The 22,666-nt window shown below is 39.5% G+C and overlaps 1 protein-coding gene across 1 annotated transcript in view; it reads right to left on the bottom strand.

The window, feature by feature from the left end:
* Positions 1-1,614: 1,614 nt before the first annotated feature.
* Positions 1,615-22,666, bottom strand: part of LOC139207412 (complexin-2-like) — a 52,669-nt gene continuing 31,617 nt past the window's right edge. Inside the window, exons 2-3 of the mRNA XM_070837128.1 lie at positions 8,430-8,605; positions 1,615-3,392 (exon numbers count right to left, since the gene is read on the bottom strand). Coding sequence (XP_070693229.1) covers positions 3,198-3,392; positions 8,430-8,605 — 371 coding nt within the window. The 3' untranslated portion in view covers positions 1,615-3,197. The remainder of the gene's footprint in view (positions 3,393-8,429; positions 8,606-22,666) is intronic.

Genomic DNA, 22,666 nt, shown 5'->3' with positions numbered 1-22,666 from the left:
ACATTCAAGTCACATCAAAGGAGTATTTCTTTAAGTGGAATATTTTTCAGGCAGTTTCTTAAATCGTATTAATGGCTGCATGAGCGGCACAGATGAGAGACTTCCAACTGAACACTGACGTGGATTTCTGACGCGGAGTCTACTGGACGACTAAATATTGATTACGCATGACTTGGGCAGTTTGTTTGGGCAGTGGTCTATAAGCCATTTAGAGCGCAATCAATTGGCATTTACATGATGAAGATAAATGGGTTTGTGATGGCGTTAGAGGATGAGATGTGATCTGATTTCAGAGCATACCAGTTTGGAAAAGCTTCACTGGTAGCCTGAAGAACTGCACACACTGATGATGTTTGCTAAGGTGTGTTGCTGGGAAAATTCTATAAATGGGTTGATTGGGCAGTAATCGTAGCTTTCTGGAATATTCTTGAGCCAAACAAGAGATATGTCATTCATAAATAAAAGTTGATGTAGGCTTGTTGGCCCCCTGGCAATGACATTGTTCAATCTTTAGCTAAGAAGGCTAATTATACTAAGAGAAGGCTAGTTATGGTTTAAACTTCTATTCAAACATAAAACTAAAATACCTGAGAATTTCAAAATAAATAAGATATGCACTAAATAAATAGAATGAAATATCCTGTCTAAGTCTACGACTACCAGCACTATTCTTTGGTTTGATTGGATGACTGATTTGATAATGAATTTGAGTGTTCTTGATGTATGAATCGATAACTGTAAACAACTATCAGTTAGCTAACTATCTGCTAACACACTGTTTGAACGAAGGCTGGCAAAGGCAGTTTACGAGTACAGTAACATCACAGAAAGTTCATTATATATGTTCTACAGGTGACGTTACCACACAGTGCCCTTGGATGTTTTTTTTTTTTAATATATTCAACATGATTACAGAGCTCACAAATCGCTGAAAAAAGCTAGATCTCCCTTATCTATGCCACAGGAATGCACAAGTTCTGAATTAGGATTATTTCATGTTTAGCTAGCTTGATAAAAACAGTGGCAATGTGGCCAAAAAGCTGGTTTAGAAAACCTTAATTACGCCTACAGCTACTGTGTGCATGTGAATCACAAAAACATTTTCTAACAAAATTTTATCACAAGATTTAACTGGTTCCTGCTAATAGCACATTTATGCTTCCCTTAAACCTCATATGGGATATTTTTCTGTAGATGGCAGCTAAAACACTCTACGATAATTGACTTGGTTCAATTTCATTTCAATATGTATATTTGAATCACTCAAGTGTTTATTTTCGGGTTATAACAACATCAAATTTCATTGTGATCTACTTGTAGGCTAACAAAGGCATTAACTGTAAATATCCAAGTTTGTGTGTTACCAGCACGAGTCTGGTGGAATGTCTGAAATATCTGGAATGTTTTAAAAAGACACTGTGGAATGAAGGAGAAATAATAAAAAAAAAAAAAGGCAAATGGAAAAACATTTGATTTTATCTTCAAACAATCCCCTTTTAAATTTGTGCCATTACATTTACATGCAGGACACTCTGCTGAGCATGTAAATGTTTTCTGTGGTATGGTCATGGAGCTTTCACGCAGGGCTTTTTAAAAAGTCCCTCATAATTTCATGTAATATACCTACATGTGTTACTGTTAATATTATTAAATCTGCCGTTAAAAATCTGCAGTTTGCCTTTTGGTTCGTGATTTCAAACACAAATCCTGGTTGTGCTCATTCTGTGACATGTGACTGAACGACATGAAACAAATCGTCCCACCTTCCCCCTTCTTCTCTTTTATAATTAAATATGTCTGACCTACAAGGCGTCACAGTCACTATGCAGACACACCTGTGCCTTTAACATCAACTAACACATCAAGGAGTAAGTTTAAACACACAACAATGAAGATTGTCTGTTATTGCTGATTTGGGACTTCTATCCCATCAGTAAAACCAACGGACACAGGACAACTTCACTTCGACCAATATATTGCACTATTGTCACTGTCTGTTCACATATAGTGTTTTCACAACATAGTTGTGTTTGTGAAATTTCTTTTTCTTACAAAAAATAATGGAAATGTCAAAACAAATCAAAATGAACTAGCCTGACTTTACACGTCCTACTGCAAAAGCAGAGCGAGCGACACCTGCCACAGGACATAAAAACTGAATGTTCAAACCACACATGTATGTATAGCAAGTGAATTCATAATAAGAGTTTAGTTTACTGCTTTGAGACAAACTTCATGTATGGAGACCGTTTGTAGCTTTCCCCATGGAAGAACATTTCAGACACAAAGTCAGTTATCATCTACTATACATGGTGGACGAGATGTCAGTCAAATAAAAATGGAAAACCTGTTATTGCCTCAAATATTAATGTATTTCGCTTCATCATTACACATGAAATGCTATCCATATGTGTACTTCACTTCACAAAAGGTCACTGCATGCTTAAAAAAAGTACAAAAAAAACCCAATAATGTCTCATTTCAAATGAATTCCTTCACTTTCTGGTTTCACAGGTGCTGTTTTAACTCTACCAGTGCTCATATTATACATTCACAATAAACCAAAGAGACCATGAGGGACAGTCTATGGGGTGAATCCTCACAACGGAGAACTAATAAAAATGCAATTTTCTATATACACTGTATGTATCAAATATTAGCAATAACATAACAGGAAAATTCAATCAAATTTTGATATGATTTGGATAATTTCTTAAAAGTTAAAAATATGGCTTATACTCTTATTTGTCTTGTTATATGTCACATTTCACTCTTATATAGTTCTCTTTTTTATACCCAGAGGCTATTTACAAACAAAAAGGGTGGATGATGAGTGATTTCTGGACTTATTCTAAGTGCTTGACATTTTGAAAACATGACATAAGCTTTGCCTTGATGTAGATCTGCGTGGGTGTTACATACTTTTAGTAAGATAGGGTTTTAATCCCAGGTTATCAAGAAAGAAGCTCTGTAAGGGAGATTTAAAAAGTACATATCACCATCAGAGATCAGATATTTTAAATCAAGCGCAAAGTCATGGCACGTTGCTCAAGTCCCCGGCACTTAGAAGTTGGGTTGAAGAGGTGGGGGGTGAAGAAAAGTGTGACTGCAGATTTGGGTGGGGCGGGATCGTACGGCATTAGTCTTGGTTTGATGAAAGTTGTAAGAAGTTACATCATATTTCACCCAAAACACTGTTACTTTTTATTGAACATATCCATGAGCGGAGCCGGGATGAATTTCATGACCGTATCCACGATGCTCTCCTCTTCCTCCTCGTCGCCGCAGCCAGTGGGAACCGCCTTCTTCGGACGGGTAAGGCTGCCCTCGGCGGCCTGCTCCAAAGCAGCCGCTGCCTCAGCTTCCTTCTCCTCCTTCTTCTTGATGCCATACTACAAGGGGAGGAAAAGAAAATAAAAAACAGGCAAAGATATCAATCCCCATCTGAATAGGATTTCTCTAGGGGTGATTGGATGGCTGGTTTGAAGTTAAACTTTTGACTTTTGACATTCTTTTGACAATCACTCATCTCAGTTGTGATAACATTTTTTTTCTCAATTAGTACATTTTGGGATCTCAAGTTAGGGTTGGCATTTTAAACAAACAAGACACTTATTCACTTTCTTGCTGAGATTTGGGGAAGGTAGCAAGCCTGGAGAAAAATGGTTACAACATGTAAAACTACAATTGTTTGGGGAGAGGACCGGACTAGACCTACTTTTTAGTCTTTAAGCAGAGCTTGGCTAATTGCCTCCTGGCTCCTACTGCCTAATCAGCATACACATGAGAGCGATATCAATCTTATCAGCTGACTCTCAGCAAGAAAGCAAAGTGTATTTCACAAATGTTCAGCTATTCCTTTAAGCACTGTTGCTATACGATTTCTATGTTTAGAACAAAGTTGGAAACAGCGTCTCTCACTTCAAAAGTAAGCTAGGCGTCTAGTGCTCACTCACTGCTGCAGGAGAACCTTCTCATGAATACTGACTCCCTTCAAAATGTGGCAATTTTTACTCTAAAGATAGAAACGCATGAGGCATGACATGATCATTTCATGCATTTAAGGTAAATTGGTTGAAAATGATTAATATTCTTTCAAAGTAATTTACATTCCTTTATTTGCATGACTTAGCCTCAGGCTCCTTCCTTGTGAAGTTCAAGCACAGTGTAATGTAGCTTTTTGGGTCCTGAATGTTAAGCAGTTACAATCATTTTTTCCAATTAGATACAGAGTTGAAAGTGAACAGAAATGTGGGTTTTGTTCTTGTGGTCAGGAGGGCACATGGGAGTTTAAACTGCTGTTTAATCTAAAGTGACCTTCCTGGATATTTTATGTACTAATTACAGGCAGAGGAAACCAGCAGCAGGTGTAATGGACAATGCTGACTATTAGCTCACAAATCCCAGGGGCCCAACAGTCCTCCTTTAAAGTGGACATAATATGCAAAATACACTTTTTCATGTCTTTTCCACATAAATGTGTTCCAGGTGAGTCATTTGAGTCATCTCTGTCTGACATTCAATAAATGTAAAATAAAAACGTAATGCAAATTGATGATATCACTGAATCCATCCTGCCAGCTGTGTGCTTGATGCTTGAGTGTCTCTATGGAAGCATGTTTCTTTTTTTTTGTTCTTGTCTATAAAAATCTAGGCTCTTGACTTGATCACCACTGCAAAAATCAGATAACAGATAAAGTCAAAATGATCTTACCAGTGTAATAAAAAGGAAGATGTCTATAGTCCATGAAAAGCAGATATTTAGGAGAAAACATGTTTTTTTTTCACAATGATAACAACTTGAAACAAACAAGTCTGGCCAGGCTCAGACATTTTACTACTAATACGCCAATACAATGCTTCCTCAAGTGAACTTGAAACTTTTATGAATCTAAATAGATGGAGAGTGCATGGTGTATTTCTGACCTGTAGATAATTTGAAAACAGTATCTTGTCAGTTTCCATTTCAGTGTAAAAGTTCTGGATCTGTGTTCGCTGCTCTTAAAAGTCTATTTTGTGTGTGTGGTCCTAGTTTGAACAAAAATCAATACAGTTGGACTGCAGAGAAAAGGTTGCAGAGCACAGGAAGGTCAACAGGCTGAGCGATAGTTGATCTTGAGGCAGAGATGCAGAAAATGAGCTGGACTCCTCCATGACCCCTTTGCTGTACTCACAGGCACATGTTAATGGGATTCTGGAGCAACGGATATCTTTAAAGGAAGATTACTAGTAGCCATTTCCTGTGCAAAGATGTGCACAGGGCAGTATGAGCATCCGTGTGTGTTTGTTGAGGTAGAAATGTTGCCAAAAAGTATGCAAGCGCCAAGGCTTTTCAGTCATTTCTTAAAATTCAGATTTGTTTGCCATTCATTCATTGGCATCAAGCTCTATAAAATCTCCTGTCACTAAACCATCTTTTAGCCAAGCTTTGATATTTCAAAGAAATGTTCCAAAAGAACCTAGGGGGCATTCTTTAAGATGGGAATGATGGACTTTGTATATAAACTATAAATATATGAAGATATGTTTGTAATGGAAGACTTTATAGGCCAAAGCAGTGAACACTGACAAATGATGGTTGTGGTTTCTATAATTCTGTTCTGAAATTTCTTTCAAAACTGGATTTAAAGGATTCATTCTGCAGCCAGCAAAACCCTTTGGGCTCCTTCTCTTCTGAACTCTTCATTCCCTGTCAGCTAAAAAGACTCAACTTTATGATCCTTGGTCTTTATAATGCAATTCTTTGTCCTCAAAACGGTAATAAGTACTAAAGTAGGTACTGTAAAAAGAAACTATGCAACTATAATGCTTAACTACAATGATCGATCAGCAAGAAGTGTCAGTAAAAGATGGATCTAATCTGATACTTGGATTAATCTTCATCCACGCAATGTTTATGGCTACAATAACTGCAGACAAGTTCAACTAAATCCTCTGACATAGATACTTAATTTTTTTTTTTTGAGAAATGTTTATACCACAACTAAAAAACATGCCTCTCAAGTTCAACTTTACTATATACAGTAGTTTAACATGCACTGTTCCTGTTATGTACTTCATTATTTGATAGTGAAGATAAGAGTCTACACGATTATCATTTATATACCTTCAAAATAACTCCTGTTAAGATAACCAAATAATGCAATATTTGCATCTACCCTGAATTAGCAGTGAAATAATGTTTTGGGGGGAAAATTTTAGTGTATGTTGAACTAATTTGCAAAACAGGGATTATATTCATAGCGGTATGTTGAAATGGTGAACAAAACCCTCAAAACTAGTCCAGGTCCCATCTCATACAACTGACCAGCTCTGGGGTTGGGAGTGTCAGTAGGTCCGTTGGGTAATCTACCACACTGGTCCTGATTTACATATTTTAACAAATATTAGATGGATTACCAAGAAATTTTGAGCAGACAATCATGGCCTCAAGAGGAGGAATCCTCAAGACTATGGCGATCCTCTCACTTTTCGTAACACCACATGACGTTGCCACTTTGGGTTCACATAAAAATTTCTGAGAACTGCTTAATGGATTAACATTAAATTTACCTCTCCTGTGGTGAATTTAATAACTAACTATTCTCTGACTTTCCATCAAGTGCCATTATCAGGCCAAAATTTGTAATCATCAAATAAAGCTAATGACATTTAATTCAACCTCAGCCATACTTTTTGTTCAGTAATAGAATAGAAAATATGATAATACATGATAATATTAAAACTCATTGTGCTACGCCCAAATACAGTTGCTACTCAGAGAGGCAGCTAATCAAGAAGATGTGTCATGGTCATGTCATGGTTAGTCCTCCTTTGGCTTTAAGTCAAACAGGTGTTTCTGTAAAATTTGGCTACAGAGACAGAAAGGTTGGCATAACAAAGCAGCCTAATAAGCTACGTGATACCTTTTGCATAAGTGGAATCATAAGTCTTAGTTCAGCACCGTTTCTTATTGATTTTATAGCAGAAAAACATTGGTGTGATTGGATATCTCCTCTGTATCTCCTTCTGCTCCCTTGTTTGCTTTCCCTCCATGCCTCTCTGTTTCGTTCTCTTGCAATCTGTCTTCTTCTCTCTCTCTCTCTCTCTCTCTATCTCTTATCCACAGTATAAAGGCCTGCGTCAGTTGAAGTGAAGACAGTCAAGCATAGTCAGCCCTCTCCACTCACTATAATCAAACACTTTCCAAAGATATGTTGTCATATCGCTCTGTCTCCCTCCTCTCTGTTCTATCACAATTGTTCAAAAACTAAACAAAAGAATGCTGGAACTCAGTAGACTGCAGAGCTGATCCTCAAACTCCAAAGATAGCTTTACAAGGACTACACATGGAAACGTTTTTCATTGTTCAAGTCAAATATTCAATAAAATATTAGCAATGTCAAACTGACTTCAAGCTGACAATTTGAGACCATCAATTAACATTTTATCACAGATGAATTAAGCATCAATTTATCAAAGACAAGATGGTCTTAGCAAGTCCAAGTGCCAGGTATGACAAAAAAACCTTTTGAAGCTTGGAAATCTGAATTTCATCACTAAGGAATTCTGCACGTGTCGACTGAGCTGCATTCAGCCTGACAGCCCATTATTCCGAAACCTCAATAATCTGAAAAACATCCCTTTGAACCGAAAACCCATTTGTCAAATAGCCACTTATAACAAACAGAAAAACAAACACCCATTGCTCCAAAAATACACACTCTCCCTGCAGTTGTTGATTCAGTGACGGCCGGCTCTGTTTATGGTGCTGGATAGGCGGGGTTTCTGCCCTTAATAGGATGTCTTTCTGGCCTCACACCAAATTCAAAAAGCGATTTTACAATGTTTTTAACACTGAAGACTGCTGTTCATTTCCCGTATCCTGTTACCTATTTCCCAAATCATATTTTTTCTAAGTCTAACCATGCCATTTTTGTGCCTAAACCTGACTAACAACGGCAGGGATCGTGTGTACTTTGGAGCAGTGAACGTTTATTTGCAGGATAGCAGGCTGTCAGCCAAAACGCCTTTTGGTCCACTGGGACATTTTTCGGAGTATTGGGGTGTCAGAATAATGGGCTGTCGTAACAATGCAGTCACCAATATACCATGCTAGTGCTTACAAACCTGACCAGTCTGCAATGATCTAATAATCTGATCTAGGTTAGACCAGTTTTGTCTTAGTTTTTGAATTAGTGGAATTATGCGTTTGTACTGCACTGCGCTGAGTATGTTCACACAGGTCCAGTTATGTGCTCTTTAAATAATGAAGTCAAGCATTCTCTTTATCTAACAACTGGTAGTGGGCCTTCTCCCAACTTTTTTAAAGTAAATGTAGCCCATGTCTCTTATGGAATAAACAAGCAAACAAGAAACAAACAAATTTCTCGTTGCTAACAAGAGAGTTACCTCTGTTGACTTATTAGCTGTATTTGGTGTATTTTTACCTTATCCCTGATGCCCTGTCGGATGTTTTCTCTCTCTGCTTCCATTTTTGCATATTTGGCCTTCCTCTCTTCCTCCTGTTGCCTCAGCGCCTCTTGCCTTTCTTCCTCTTTTTTCTGAGCATCGGGATCCTTCTCCTCTTCCCCACCAAGCATCTTGCCCATGTCTTTGGTGGCCCCTGTTGTTGGTGAAGACAAAGAGAGAGAGAGAGAGAGAGAGAGAGAGAGAGATAAAAGTGATCATTTAAACACATGTCAAGCAGAAATCTTTGACAAGTGCCTCTGGAAATTCTATGTAATTGCAGATAATGTCAGCTATCAGCTGTTGCTAAGCATTTGATGTGCTCAGTGGTACTTCTAATATTTGGATAATTCAATAGACATTGCTTTGCATTTCAAGCCTCTTTCAGGACAGCAAAAGAGCAGCTCAATCTGCCCCTGGCTGAACCACAGACAAAAGTGTCCGACAATAGAGGGAACAAGGGGTGAGCGCCATGAACAAGAGCCTGAGATAAAAGACGCAGCAATAAATTATTAGCAGTTCTCTTGATTGCCTTTGTGCTGCTCACTTTGGCCTTTGCTATCTCCAACAGCAATTTACATCCTCATGCAAAGCATCCACTTGGACAACGGGTCAAGACCTGGGAACAAAAGGCTTAGAGTGTTGTTGAAAGGACCATGATAAACAGACACTGGGGCTCATTTTGCTACTGATCCCATCTTCTGTCTGTTCTAGATAAGCTAAACAAGACATCAAGCATGTGGTAAAAAGATACTTGTTATTATGTCCCATGTTTATTACGATTTTGGCCTGTGTATTTATTACGATTTTGTCATGCACGCACGACTGCTACTTGTGAATCCATTCGTGTTTTAAATGTAAATGTATGGTTTTATTTGATGATGAAAGAGTGTCTAGAAAAATGCCACAAAGTAATTTTCATGATTTCCTCTTCTGCTGTCTCGTGACTTCTTCTGTCTGTGTGGAGCATTTGGTGTGTGCTGCAGACATCAACTGACTGGCTTCATATGTCGCTGCATGGCCGCTGTGATATGCTGTAGCCCATTATCTTTTCATACAGTAGAATTCTCTGCAGCTCTGCCCTTTATGTAGGGATGTGGAGAGTAACGTTGAAAAGCGGATTGGCAGTGGATGGGTCTGTAGCTAGCTTGACTCACATGCAGAGTTCTTGTTCTGTCGCAGACCAACTGTTTATGCTCGCTTTAAATACAAATTTGAATCACTAACCTTTCACAAACCTTAACCATACAATATAACCCGATGTGTCAGAAGGTTTGGCACATGGGGAAGTCATGGAAAGAGGTGGGCATGATCAAAAACGATTTGGTAGATGATAGGATGAACCATCTGTCTATCACTGTCTAACACAAACTAACTTCAACCAGTCAGATCAATGAATCATACAACGTATAGTCAGAGTAAAAACTTTTGCTTAAGCCAATCACTCAGAGTGCTGTCATTTGCTCTTTTTTCAGTGAAGAAATACGGCAATAAGTGATACTTCAGCAGCATCTGCGCTAACTTCTTTTGGAGCTGCCATTGTCCTTTTCAAACTAACTCTGGCTTCTCACTGTCATCACACCTAAACACTGCCCATAGCTTATGCCGATTGGTCCAAACCAGTGTGATACAGCCACAAACGCATAACTTTGAACCTTGCAAGATAGATTTTCGTGTGACGGTGATCTTGTGATTCCAGTTGCCCAGCAAGGTAGCATACTGTTCAGTACATAATGTGGCACAACCGCCATCACTCCGTAACATTAACCACACTGCAGCAGCCATGCACATATTTTGTAGACAGAATTCTAAAATGTTGGCACTGAACATTAAAAAACAAAATGAAAAACGTCTACTGGTGTGTGCACTGCGTCAACACTGTTGGAGCTGTCAAGACTCAGATGAAACCATTTGCTGCCGTTCAGTCTTGTACAACATGAAAGCAACTTCCACAGAGAGAGGTAGATAGTCCCTCACAATAAACATTTTATTTTGTCAGTTCCTTTTCCATTGCCATTTTGTTGTGCTTGAGTGAAATGTTTTCCCAAGTGTGATGCATCCACGTCAGTTACACAAACAGGAACAGATGCAACTCAGAACCTAGAAAACACAGACTCTCTTACCTCTTACCTTTACTGTGACAAAACTGCCTTGCTTCAGGTGAAGCAGAGCAGTTTTTGCTTCAAGTATTACATGCGGTACTGCCACCTCAACATATTCTCATTATACTCTGAGAAGCATGAGCAGTGTGGCTCTCACTGATCAAGTAAAAAGCAAATGCTGGAATTATCCTTTTCAAGTATGACACCTTAAAAAAAGCCATAGTTAAAATCAGGAACTTGTACAGATAAGTTTTAAGTGTCATCCAGCGTGTTGAGCTGCTCCTGCGCTGCTTTTGAACATTACCTTTTACAAGGGGCTCTGGCTGTGTATTTTCACTCCAGAGGCATTAGCTTTTCTTTCCAGCTCAGTGGTTGGAAACAAGCCAGTGCTCGAACACTGGCCCGACCCTGAACCCACGACTCTCTGCGCACTTCCAACTCACTGACAAGAAATTGATTTTAACGAGAGCTGGACCTCCTGGACCTCACTGGGCAAATTTGAAATATGCCTGGCTCTCTCCCTGCCCTGAGTCCAGCACACTTCCTTTGACTATTAGCACCTCTGTCTATGCTCCACTGCTATGCTGAGCCTTGCAGGCTGTCTGGAGGAACAACTCAAAGACACAGCCATCTGCTTCAGCTGTGAAATTGATGCGACAGCGGTGACCTTGAGGTTCTTGGCCGCAGTCCGAACTTGCCATGTTGATGGGCCGAGACAAGCCCCAGTCCTTAGTCATACGGAGCAGGGTGACTGCTAATTAATAAACAGACATGTTGGTGTTTCGTGTTTTTTCATTAACTCCTTAGTGTGCAAAACTCATGACACGTCAGCATGCTAAGAATGTATTACATTCAGTAGCTCTGGGCTTTTCTATGTCAGTGTCACGTGTAAAATATAGTAACATGAAATACCTAAAGGGGCCATTAGTGTGGAGTTAGGACTTTATCCAGTCCACGTGAAATGCAGTCAGACTTTAGTGTATAACTAATCAAAAGAATACATGTAATGTCTATTCTAACAAATCATAAGCAATTCTGATTGATCAGAATGGCACTTGATTCAGCTTTTTGTGTTTATTCTTTGTTATCATTTGTATTGTATAGAATAAATTTATAGAATACATAAAGTCATCAGATATATCACACATGGAAGTTCATTCTAGACACTGGAAAATAAATCTTAACTCAAAGTCAAACATTTTTCTGGTGCTTTCATCAAAAGTCTCAGGACCAAATGGCATCCACTGATGAAGTATCTCACATGCAGTTGAAAGCAAAATGCTGTACTCAATTAAAAAATAATCAATGAGTCACTGTAAAAAATATAAATAAGTAATGTAGAAAGACTAAATATAAACCATGTTTTCACTTTAAGGTGTAGAATGTATTCATGTTGACTCATGTGGCCTCATTTTAACTCTGATCAGTCTGATCACCGTACACTTTAAATGTAAAAAACCTGTAGTAGCTAATGCAATATGAAATAAGCTGTTAATTCATGGTTTTGTCATGAATTTGAAGCAGCTAACGATAGTCAAGGAGTCAAATAGATGCTTTGAACTTTTCCAAACTGAACTGTTGAATGGGACTGTCAACTTTTTCACTTTGTTGCTGGTAGCTCGAGGAGATTTCCCAAATCTTGTATGCATAGCAATCTTTATAGAAGCTGAGTAGACTCTGATGGAGAATACCCCTCATCACTTGAGGGATAATAAATTCTTCTGACCAAGCTGAACAGAGAAACTTTTGAAATTAAAACTTGTTAGACGCTGCAGATTAAAATTAGAAATAGCATGACACGCTTTATATCTTCTTTGAGCTTTATTAAGTGTATCCTCCTACTTTCTTGTCATCATAACCTATTCTCACCTTCTCATCAGCACTGCCAGTGAAACTGAAATGTTAATTTGTGCTGGCAAATTCCAAAATATGGGGTATTTTTAACCACAGAGTAACTCAATTTGACAAATATAGTCATAATAGTTAAAAATGTTTCAAATGTGTGTAATTCTGTTTAATTACACAGCAATTGCAATTATAGAATTGGTGCGTGAATAGATAAAAAGAGAAGCCATAATCAGTTTTACCCTAAGGGTTGTCCTGAGTTTTAGTAGTTTGTGTGAAACTCTTCCAGTAGCCTATCCTTCACTAAACAGCATCTGGACTAGTAAATGTCAATGATCCAGTGTGTAGGCTATGTCTAGTTCACAAAGTTCATTAACTTTGGGTACATTTCAGTATAAATCAGTTTTTATATCAGACAGATACACCTCATCTATGGACTGCTGGTGACGATTTTTACCATTTTGCAGTTGACACGACTATATCACTTGCATTTCACATTCTGCAGTGCCTCTCCCAAACCTCCACATGACTAATCTCGATGCTCAGGGCTAATTAGCTCGTCTGATTGTGACAAAGTTGTTGTGTAGCGGAGCGAAACAGTTGCTGTTCCCAAAAGCCTTGGTGTCATCAAACGCTGCCAGCTGTGGAGTCTGGGAACAGTAAGCAAAACGAGAAAGCTCCAGAGTAGGAGCTGAGAGCCTCGGCTATGGTTAGAAAAACACAGAACCAAAGTCTAAAGTACTTAATTAGAAAGCACAGTGAGTAAATCATTCCTCAACACAATTCTATAGCTATAGTCAATGATGTATTGTCTAAAACATTTGTAAAAGGCAGGTACACATAAAGGTTTTAATTTGAGTTGTACACATCCTGCCATTAGACATGACTAATCTGAACTAAACGAGTCAGTATACTACATGAATAGCGTTGGAATAGAGATCAAAGTTATGGTCTCCTTCCCATTAATGACCACTTGCTATCATGTGACAGAGCCATCAAGACTGTTTATTGAAGTCTCTAAAAGTGTGTTTGGACCGTTGATCTCAGATTTTCAATCCAAATGTATTCAAAAATTGTTGCAATTATTTCTGCAAAAATCCAATGAATCATCAAATCTAACATTCTGGCTACAATTCAGCAGTTTAAAATCAACCCCACTAAAAATGTTATAGCATTAGAAATGTTCTAGGAGACCTTAATGCTTATTGTAAAGAAAACCGAACCTTATAAATAGATACTGTAGACCAGGGGTGTCCAAACTACGGCCCGCGGGCCAACTGCGGTCCATGCTCCAATTTTCATTGGCCCGCACGAAATTCTAAAAATATATTGTAATTTGGCCCACACATGGAACCTGCGCTGGACTGTGTTGTACTTCTTATCCTCACCGCTAGGTGGAGTAACTGTCTTGAACGAGGCAGCTTCTCTATAAAATGAGTAATAGAAGAAGAAATGTGCCACAGGTGACCCAAAATGGCGGGATTAAGGAAATGCAAGAGAGCAAGTGAGTGTAGAAAGTTTCAGACGCGGTGTGCGATGAGAGCACAGCTAATAACTAATGAAGATCACTTTTGCATTACGGAGGAGCTGCTTGATGTTAGCAGTCTAAAGAGCACCACGACGGGTGAGGATGTTTTTGAAGCTGTGCCAGATGCAGTTGGCATGATCAGACTTAAATGGGACGAGCTGTGTGGAGGTGCGACGGATGGGGCTCCAGCTGGGACAGGTGAGCGCAAAGGAATCTACGGTGTCCGCCAAGGGGCAAGAAAGTGGAGGTAAGGCTGTTGATTCGAGCAGCAGGGCTCTAGCACAGACTATTTCAAGCTTCCCTCTCTGATGCTGATGCTGATGCTGGTGCTGTGGGGGGCGGGGGGGCTGGCTAAGTCGTGACTCTGTGCTGCAGCGGTTTTATTCCCTGAGATCAGAAATGGACCAGTTTTGAAGAGAGAAGGACCTCTTCATGAGCTCAGTGACCCTCTCTGGTTGGCATGTTTAGTGGATCTCACTGATCACCTTAACACACTGAACAAGAGCCTACAAGGCAAAGACCAGCTTGTACCACAACTAATAAATGAAAGCCCACTAATGGAAAGGCTGTTTTTTTTCTTGAATCATATTCAGTTATCAAGCAGAATTTACCTACATTTGATTGATTTTCCAACTTTAATCCACTAGAGATGAGGCCATATACATCACCTCTAGTGGATTAAAGTTAGCAGCATAACTCACTTCTAGTGAGCGGCCCAGCCCTTTGTATGTTTTTCTGTATGTGGCCCTCAGTGAAAAAAGTTTGGACACCCCTGCTGTAGACCAAAGGACCAAAGACCTGGTGATGAAAGGTAAAAGCTAGATAAAAAGTCAGAGCATGCAGACCATGACTGCATCAAATTACATAATAATCCATCCAACAGTTATTGAGACATTTTACTCTGAATTACAAATGTGAACCGGTAGGTGGCACACAAAGAAAAAGTCAGAAGATCACCAAAGTCATTAGGAATCTCCCTCTGGGCACCATGGATATCTGTACTAAAGTTCAAGGTAATCCAGCTGTTCAGACATCTCACAAAAAAAAAAGGTCAACCTCATGGTGGTGCAGTTGAAAAGTCAATAGGCTTCATTATCTGTGGGCCATGAAAAACCATGGCAAAAGATCTGTGGCTCCAGTAGTTAATGATGTATTTCAGTCTGGACAGTCTGAACAGAGACAGACATCGCCATCCCCAGAACCACGCTGCTAGGACGACTAAAACATGTTTGAATCATTCCATTACAACACAGTACAAACTGAACCTGTTTAGTGGCACCACTGCCATGATAGTGGAGAGTTAGTGCTAACTAACCGTGCTAACTCATTACAGCTTTAAAGGGATTTTTAGGTCAGCTGAGGCCTGAAGGCTAATTTTAAAAGTAGGATAAGGCTTTCTCTGCTACTGTGAAGAGGAGTAAAAATTGAAAAGGGATCAGGGACAAGTTTGGAAGTTTGGATGGTCGGGTCACGTGGTGGATTAGACTGTGTAGAGTTATATAAAGGCTAACTTTAGATTTGGAGAGCATGTGAAAACATGAGGAGATAGTGTCTGGAAGTATCTGTGGTGCTATGTATGTTGGTGGATGAGGCCCTGCTGGGTGCTAAATAACTAGAATGAAATGTACAGCTCTTAATTTCCTCTATGCATCTGTGCAAGTATGATGAGAGTGTCACAGTAAGTGTGCACAGTCGCTGTGCACTGTTGGAGCAGAGAGTATAATTGAGTACGTGTCCTCCAGATGCGTTTGAGGTCCGAGAGCGCTTCCACTCATGTGTATGTGTGTGCGCACCTGAGTTGTGCGTTTCATGCTGACGGATGAGTGAGACCACATGAGAAGAGTTCCCTGTGGAGCCCAAAGGCAGATGACGAAGGACGGAGAGAGACAAAAAGAAAGAGAGGGCTGAAATTGAAAACTGAAAAACAAGGACACTGGAATAAGGTTGACCAGAATGAATGAGTGAATGAGCAATGACAGATGAAAGAACTGAAAGTAAATCCACAACTATGATAAAGGGAAGTAGAGAAGAAATGGGGAATAATGGCCAGAAAGAAGGAAGAAGGATTAAACAAAAGGGCAACGGTATTGTGAAAATGCAAGAGAGGCCAGGAGATGCTGCAGAAAAAAAGTGATAGTGCAAGAGAGAGGAAACAGCGGGACCAGCTCAAGTACTCTGTGTTCCTGCTCTCCCATCTGTCACTAGTCCTCAGCAGTCCCACGGCTGCCGACCGGCGGGCCACTGCTTTACACCACACCAGCCGTCCAGACCATCATCATCAGCATCTTGCCCCAAGCGAGGCGGGAAGGTGGTCCCAAAACCCAGTGGAAAGACCACCAAGGGAACCTTACGGTGAGGCAGAAAACAACATGACTGCATACAGAGAGAGAGCAGACTGAAAATATCAGCTGTGCTGTTATGTCTTTCACCATCCTCCAGAAGTTGCATTTCAAATCTTTTAGCAGCTAAGGCTGATGACCTCAGGTCACAGAACATTTACTTTATAGTTCATTCTCACCATTGTCGTCCCCGTCACCAGCAACACCAAGCTGTTTTCAGCAAACAAGCTCTGCTGTCTGATGCTGGGAAGGTAGTGCAGCGTGGGTTTATCAGACAAGAAAAAAAGTAATCGGCTGGTCAAGAAAATGGAAAAATGACAGAAACACAACTCCATTGGATGTGTACATAGATAACTGTTTGCTAAAATGATTGTCCGATCCAACAGTCTGAACAATTGTGAAAAGAACCCCAGGGGCATTACATAGCGTGGTGGAGCTAAAGTGCACAGTGAACACAGTGTTTGCTTGAAGTCAATGTTAGTGCCATACATTTTAACTCATGGTATTGGTTGGCTTGTCCAAGGACAGCGACAAGGAAACCATTCCAGTCATTGCCAGAGTAACGATGCTACACATAGTTTATTTTACTGGCTTACTTTTCCTGAGCAATCTGAAAAATATTCTACTGCTCCAGGACACACACACACACACACACACACACACACACACACACACACACACACACACACACACACACACACACGATAAACCTGGTGTTCTTGGATTTGCAATTCATGCTTTTTGCCTTGACTGCATACAAACACGATGTTGGTGAGGTGGAACAAACCAATCAGTTAGCAGTGTGGGTGTATATACAGCAACATGTTCACATCCACAGCTGGCCAACTTCGTAAAGGATATGTAGAAGTCATGGCTGCATCGTGATGCTTTAAAAGATCTGTGGCTGTGTTCCAACTCCTACACAAAGTTTTATCAATGTCAGACCTTCAAAAGATGAAAAGAAATCTTTTGTTAAAGCAGCACTGAGTCACTTTTCACAGTGAGCTGTCTGTGCCAGCCCTTGACAACTATTGACTTTATCAGGGAGACTGGTTTGGTTTTTGGAACACAGCTGTCCTTGGAGAACTCTAACAACACTTTGGGTAAAAGCAGAGAAAGCCATGTTCTGTGGAGAAAATTGCTTCTATCGTCTATTGCCAAGACTGACAGGACTACCAGGGAAAGATTATTTTATAGCTGAATGTTGCCAAGTTTAATCTTCTCTAAAGTGTCCTTGACACAGAGCCCTTTTCTTTCTCATTCCTTGTGGGTTCATGATGTTAAGAGGGTGGCTTTAGTGGCACTTTGTCTTTCAGTTTTTGTCTTTTAAAAAGTAACTGATGCAGGAAACAGCAAGATATTTTCTTCAGGAGTTAGGGAAGAGCATATAAGAGCCAAAAGGAGAGTGAATATTGACTCCAGATTGTCTGCTCACTTAAGGGAAAATCATACTTCTGCCTCACTTCCATCACATAGTCACCATCACCAATTTGCACACAAGTCATGTTCCTTTTAGGCTTCAATGGTTCAAATTGTTGGCTCATACAGATGTGATGAAGCATATCATATTGTGTACATAAGTTACTTTTTAACTATATTGAACACCAGGAACATTTAGATTCAAATTTAATGAACATTTGGGAAAATTGTTCATATTGCTGTGGGGCTGTTGTACAAATTCGTAAATGTAATAAGGATTGACTTGAAGAAATAAATCAAAGTTAAAGGTTCTATATTCTGCTCATTCTTAACTTCATACCTGTATTTGGAGGTCCTACTGAGCAGGTTTAAATGGATTAATGTTCATAAAACACATTATTTTTCTCATTCTCAGACACGACAGCTGCAGCTGCTGTTCTCAGCCTCTTCCTGCATGCTCTGTTTTAGGAGAACACAACAGATTGCATGCCTTATTCTCACCTTAGTCTCGCAACATGTTCATGTCACCGGAAGCTGGCGTTAGTGTGAAAAAAAAAACAAAGGCTGACAGTGAGGCGTATTTAGGAAGTTTTCGGTGGGAAAGTCAGCTGACTGAAGGGCTGAGGAGGTTACATGATTAACAGATCCTCTTATGACATCATAAAGTGAACCAAATCTAAACTACAGTGCACTTTCATACACATTTACTGAAGGGTGGAGTAGGAAAAAAGATAGGAAAGTACATTTAGCATAATATGGGATTTTTAAAGGACAAAAATGAAATGCAATGAACCATTGCACCATTGGTTCAGTAGACATTTGGTGCAAAAATGAGTGAGAACCTCAGTCGCAAAGTAATTGGAACTAAAGGAACCATGTCAATGGTGGAAGTATTTGGTGAAGCTGACAGAAACGCAGAGCAATTTTTCATGTGCTAGAAGGGAAATGGAGGGTGGACACTGAGGAGATGTAAGGTGTGCCCCCCTCCTCCACAGCATTCCTCCGTAAATCTCTGGGGTACGTGGGAAATGGAGGCTTGAGGTACAACAGTGCTGTGCTTTATCACCTGTTTACAACCATTATCACTGGGAGACAGCCTCAAAGAGTCTGGCCTCGGTGGTGAGTGAGCAGGGACAGGCCACATTTATCACCTGTGAGGTTGGCATCAAGGTCGCAAACCATCCATCGATCCACACACGCAAACACACACACACACACACACAGAGAATCCAGGTCACCACAACATGCATTTACTTGTGGATTTCCTACTTTATCTTAGTAATATGGCCAGACAAAGCCCATTCAACTAGATAATTAACACTCAATCATGAAAATGGCTGAATAAATCAAAATGTACATTAGATTGGAAAAGTTTATGGTCAGAACATTTAACATGATCAATGTGCATTCTAAGATCTATGTCTGACCCAGAAAGACATAAATCCCAGTAAGATTTGTAATAATAATATTTCATCATACCCATTAAATATTTCATCAAAACAACAACAACCCACTGAGTCAAAAATACACCAAAATACAATCATTTCCTCTCATTTGAACCATGGCTCATCATATGATAACTGGTTTGTATGGTTTTTAGCTCTGATAGCTTCTTCTGGCTCTTCAGATAAATACTATCTCTGGTGGAGCATGCTCTAACAACCCATGACAGCTCGAGGTGGTGCGTTTGGTCGCGTGCCAAAGATCATGGGGAGCCATTGCAGAACTTCATAAGCAATTACTCAGTCACTGCAGTAATGAGTCATGGGGGTGACGCTGTGGCATGACCAGAGTCTTGAGGGATGTTAAACACAGGAAACAGAGCGGAAAGTTGACTGTATACATTGTCAAGTATAACAATTCCAGACGGGCACTTTTCCTGAAAACAGATCAAGTTATGTTGGGTATGTGGAGGTTAGAAAGCTGGACATGCTAAATGAGGACAACAAAACCTTAATTCAGAAGAGCTGATGTGTCTACTGTACATTACTGTACTGTGTTTCTCTTGGCGCAGATGAGCAATCAGGTTTCAGTGTTAAACTAGTCAACTATGCTCCGTATTACCTGGACTGTTATGAATATGTACTGTAAATTTTATATAGAATAGTTTTTAGTTATTTACTTTAATAACCACTTTTTGTATTTATCAGCTTCAGGGAAAGAAACACCACATAAGGTGCTGCTCATATCTAATTAAATGTATCATTTTTTGGCATTAGACATCACTGTTCCATTTTCACCATCCACAGCTAATAATCATCATGGTTGCTACGCTTTTAGACTCTTTAACCTAATTTTTGCCCTAGTAAGTATGTTTGGATAGTAGGAAAGTAATACCAAGTTTAAGTTGTCACATGCTATCCTCATGAATGCACTAGAAACGTCTTTTGATGCTGCAGTGATTTTGTTTACTAAGAACCTCAACTGAAAGATTTAGTCTGTCATTCAGATTACTTCAGCTAAATCTAAATGGGGAGGTTGATCATACTGGTGAGCCAACAAAATATCAGCATCCTCCTCATTTAATCTCTTTTACTTATTCTTTTTTCACTCTGGGGGAAAGCATGGGATGCTGTTGGTGCTCTGCAGGGTTTACAGTAGTGATGATACGGTGGCCATAACAACTTGACAAATATTCAGGGGTATGTTTGTTTTTTGGACCCTAATGGTCTAAGTTACTTAATGCAGCTTCAAGGAAAGCTACAAGTGATGTGTAATTTATCACTGTTCCAGCTGCATACTTAACTTATATATATATATATATATATATATATATATACACACACATATATATAAGAGTCTCAACAAGCAAAAGAAAAAACACAACACAAAAAGGTCAAATCAAAGAGTACTTGTGCTCCTGTACAGTAAATTGTAGTTTAGACTTTGTAATTTGATGCAATTGCATGATGTTTTGGCATCCATTTTAGGTGGAAGTGCTATTTGCAGAAACTACCACATGAAAAACTACAATTGAACTAATGGACCAATGAATTGCGATGTAATGTGAACATATGAAACTTTCAGAGGATGAGTCTGGGCCTCTGAATATTCAACAAAGCTGGTCACCATGTAAGCAGAGGGCTCATGTTGGTGGATTCACACATTGCATTAAGTTCATACAACCCCTGTACTGACTGTGCTGATGTCACTTTATTGACTGAAGGGTCCAGCCCTGGTGCTGCTGAAGAGTCCTTGAGCAGATTGCCGAACATCTGGTTGCTTCAAGGGCACTGCCCAATAAAACTGTTATGGCTGACCCTGACCACCATGTCGACAAGACATGGGAGATTGTTTTTTTTCCCAACAGGGATCAATGAGGTATCAGATGGTACTTTGAAGGCCTAATCTTACACCTGTGCTTTTTTCACAGCTATGTCTGGCTTTTTGATCCCAGTGAGTGTTTACATTAAAGGAAATATCTAAAAATAGCCCGCCAGACGGCTCATTAACGGCATCTGTGAGAGACAAAAGGTATCAATGCAGACTCTCTTAATGTAATGAAGAGTTGCGCAAAGACATTTAGTTATTTTTGGGGTTATTGTTGAAATAGAAAACTTAATTCATCACTTTCTGGTGGACTCTCAGAACTGAAGTACATTTGGAAAAGTAGGCAAAATATTTCCCAGATGATAGGAACTACTTCCTTTCACCTGTCATTTTCTCTCAGAGCTTAAAACATGTGCATCCGTCTTGACAGTTCAATGAGCTGCATCAAGCTGGTGATCCTGATGGTGCATAACCTTGGAAGTAGTTCACATGACATCAGTCTGAAGACATAGTGTGTGATTGGTGTCTTCCAGAAGTCCATTCTTGGTATATTACACCCTATTCAACTTTTGTTTAATCAGCTTTATTCTCTAATGTTAAAAGTAGTCTGCCAAGTTACTTTCACAGACATTTAACTCACTTCAGCTTTATGTGACGTGTTTGTACATTCCCCCAATACTTTCGATCATTCACTGTACTTTTTTAGAAAACCACTGGTAGTGAAGTGTACCCGAAAATAGCACCTGCTTCATCTGCTCCATATATAAATAAACAGCAGCTGTTGATACGGAAAATTTCTAGAGAGCAGCACAGCATGTCGATGATTCCTCAGACTTACTGTCAAGTGAAGTTTCACTACAGCTAAGATACTAACTGGCGTGCCAATTAGCTTTGTGCAGATGCTGTTTTGTGAAAGAAAAAGCAGATAATCAACTTTGAAGCCAAAGAGTTAGAATCACATTTAAGTAGTTCTACATTTAAGTAATTAGTTCCTTGATTGAAGTATTAATTATGTCTGGGAATGTTTTGCCATGACTAAGGGATGCACCTGAATAAAGTGTACAGTCCTAATTTATCAAAGAAAACTGATTTTATATTAGTTTTCACACTGAAGTTTAGTTTTAACCATATATCACTGAGGGCACACAAATGTATCAAAGCATATTTATATTTTCTTTTGCACAGTGAGTTAGTTTATAACACCTGAAAATCTTCACTCCTATTTATATACTTCCTGCATACCTGAGTTGTGACTTCTAACACCTTTTGAATCCTAACATACAGAGCCAATTAACAGGTTAACTAATTAACAGATTCCTTCACCTCTCCTTGATACTCCTTTGGTCTACTTTATTCAGAAGTGGCCATCACACATTCTCAGATGAGAGGCCTAAAGTGAAAAATTGAACTTTTCCACATGCACGAATGGAAAAGGGGATTTGTTTAATCGGTCGATGAAGAGCTACATTTAAGTGACTGAATCAATCCTGGATTTGCATTTTCAGCAGTAGTATTTTTCCCACATGACTACAGATGCTGATGGGCTCCCTCTATGGCTCTGCAATAAAATTCTCCATCATCTGTGCAGCTAAAAGACTCTTTCACATTAAAAGGACAATAGCAGCCACTGGCATGGTTTTCATTTTACACATTTTTCAGATATATCATCTGAAAATCAATGATCCGCTCCTTGCCATGATGACATTCCTATCCTT

This window comes from Pempheris klunzingeri, chromosome 9, assembly GCF_042242105.1.
Source record: "Pempheris klunzingeri isolate RE-2024b chromosome 9, fPemKlu1.hap1, whole genome shotgun sequence".
NCBI lineage: Eukaryota > Metazoa > Chordata > Actinopteri > Acropomatiformes > Pempheridae > Pempheris > Pempheris klunzingeri.
The sequence above is the reverse complement of the archived record's forward strand: the minus strand, read 5'-3'. Positions and strand labels throughout refer to the sequence as shown.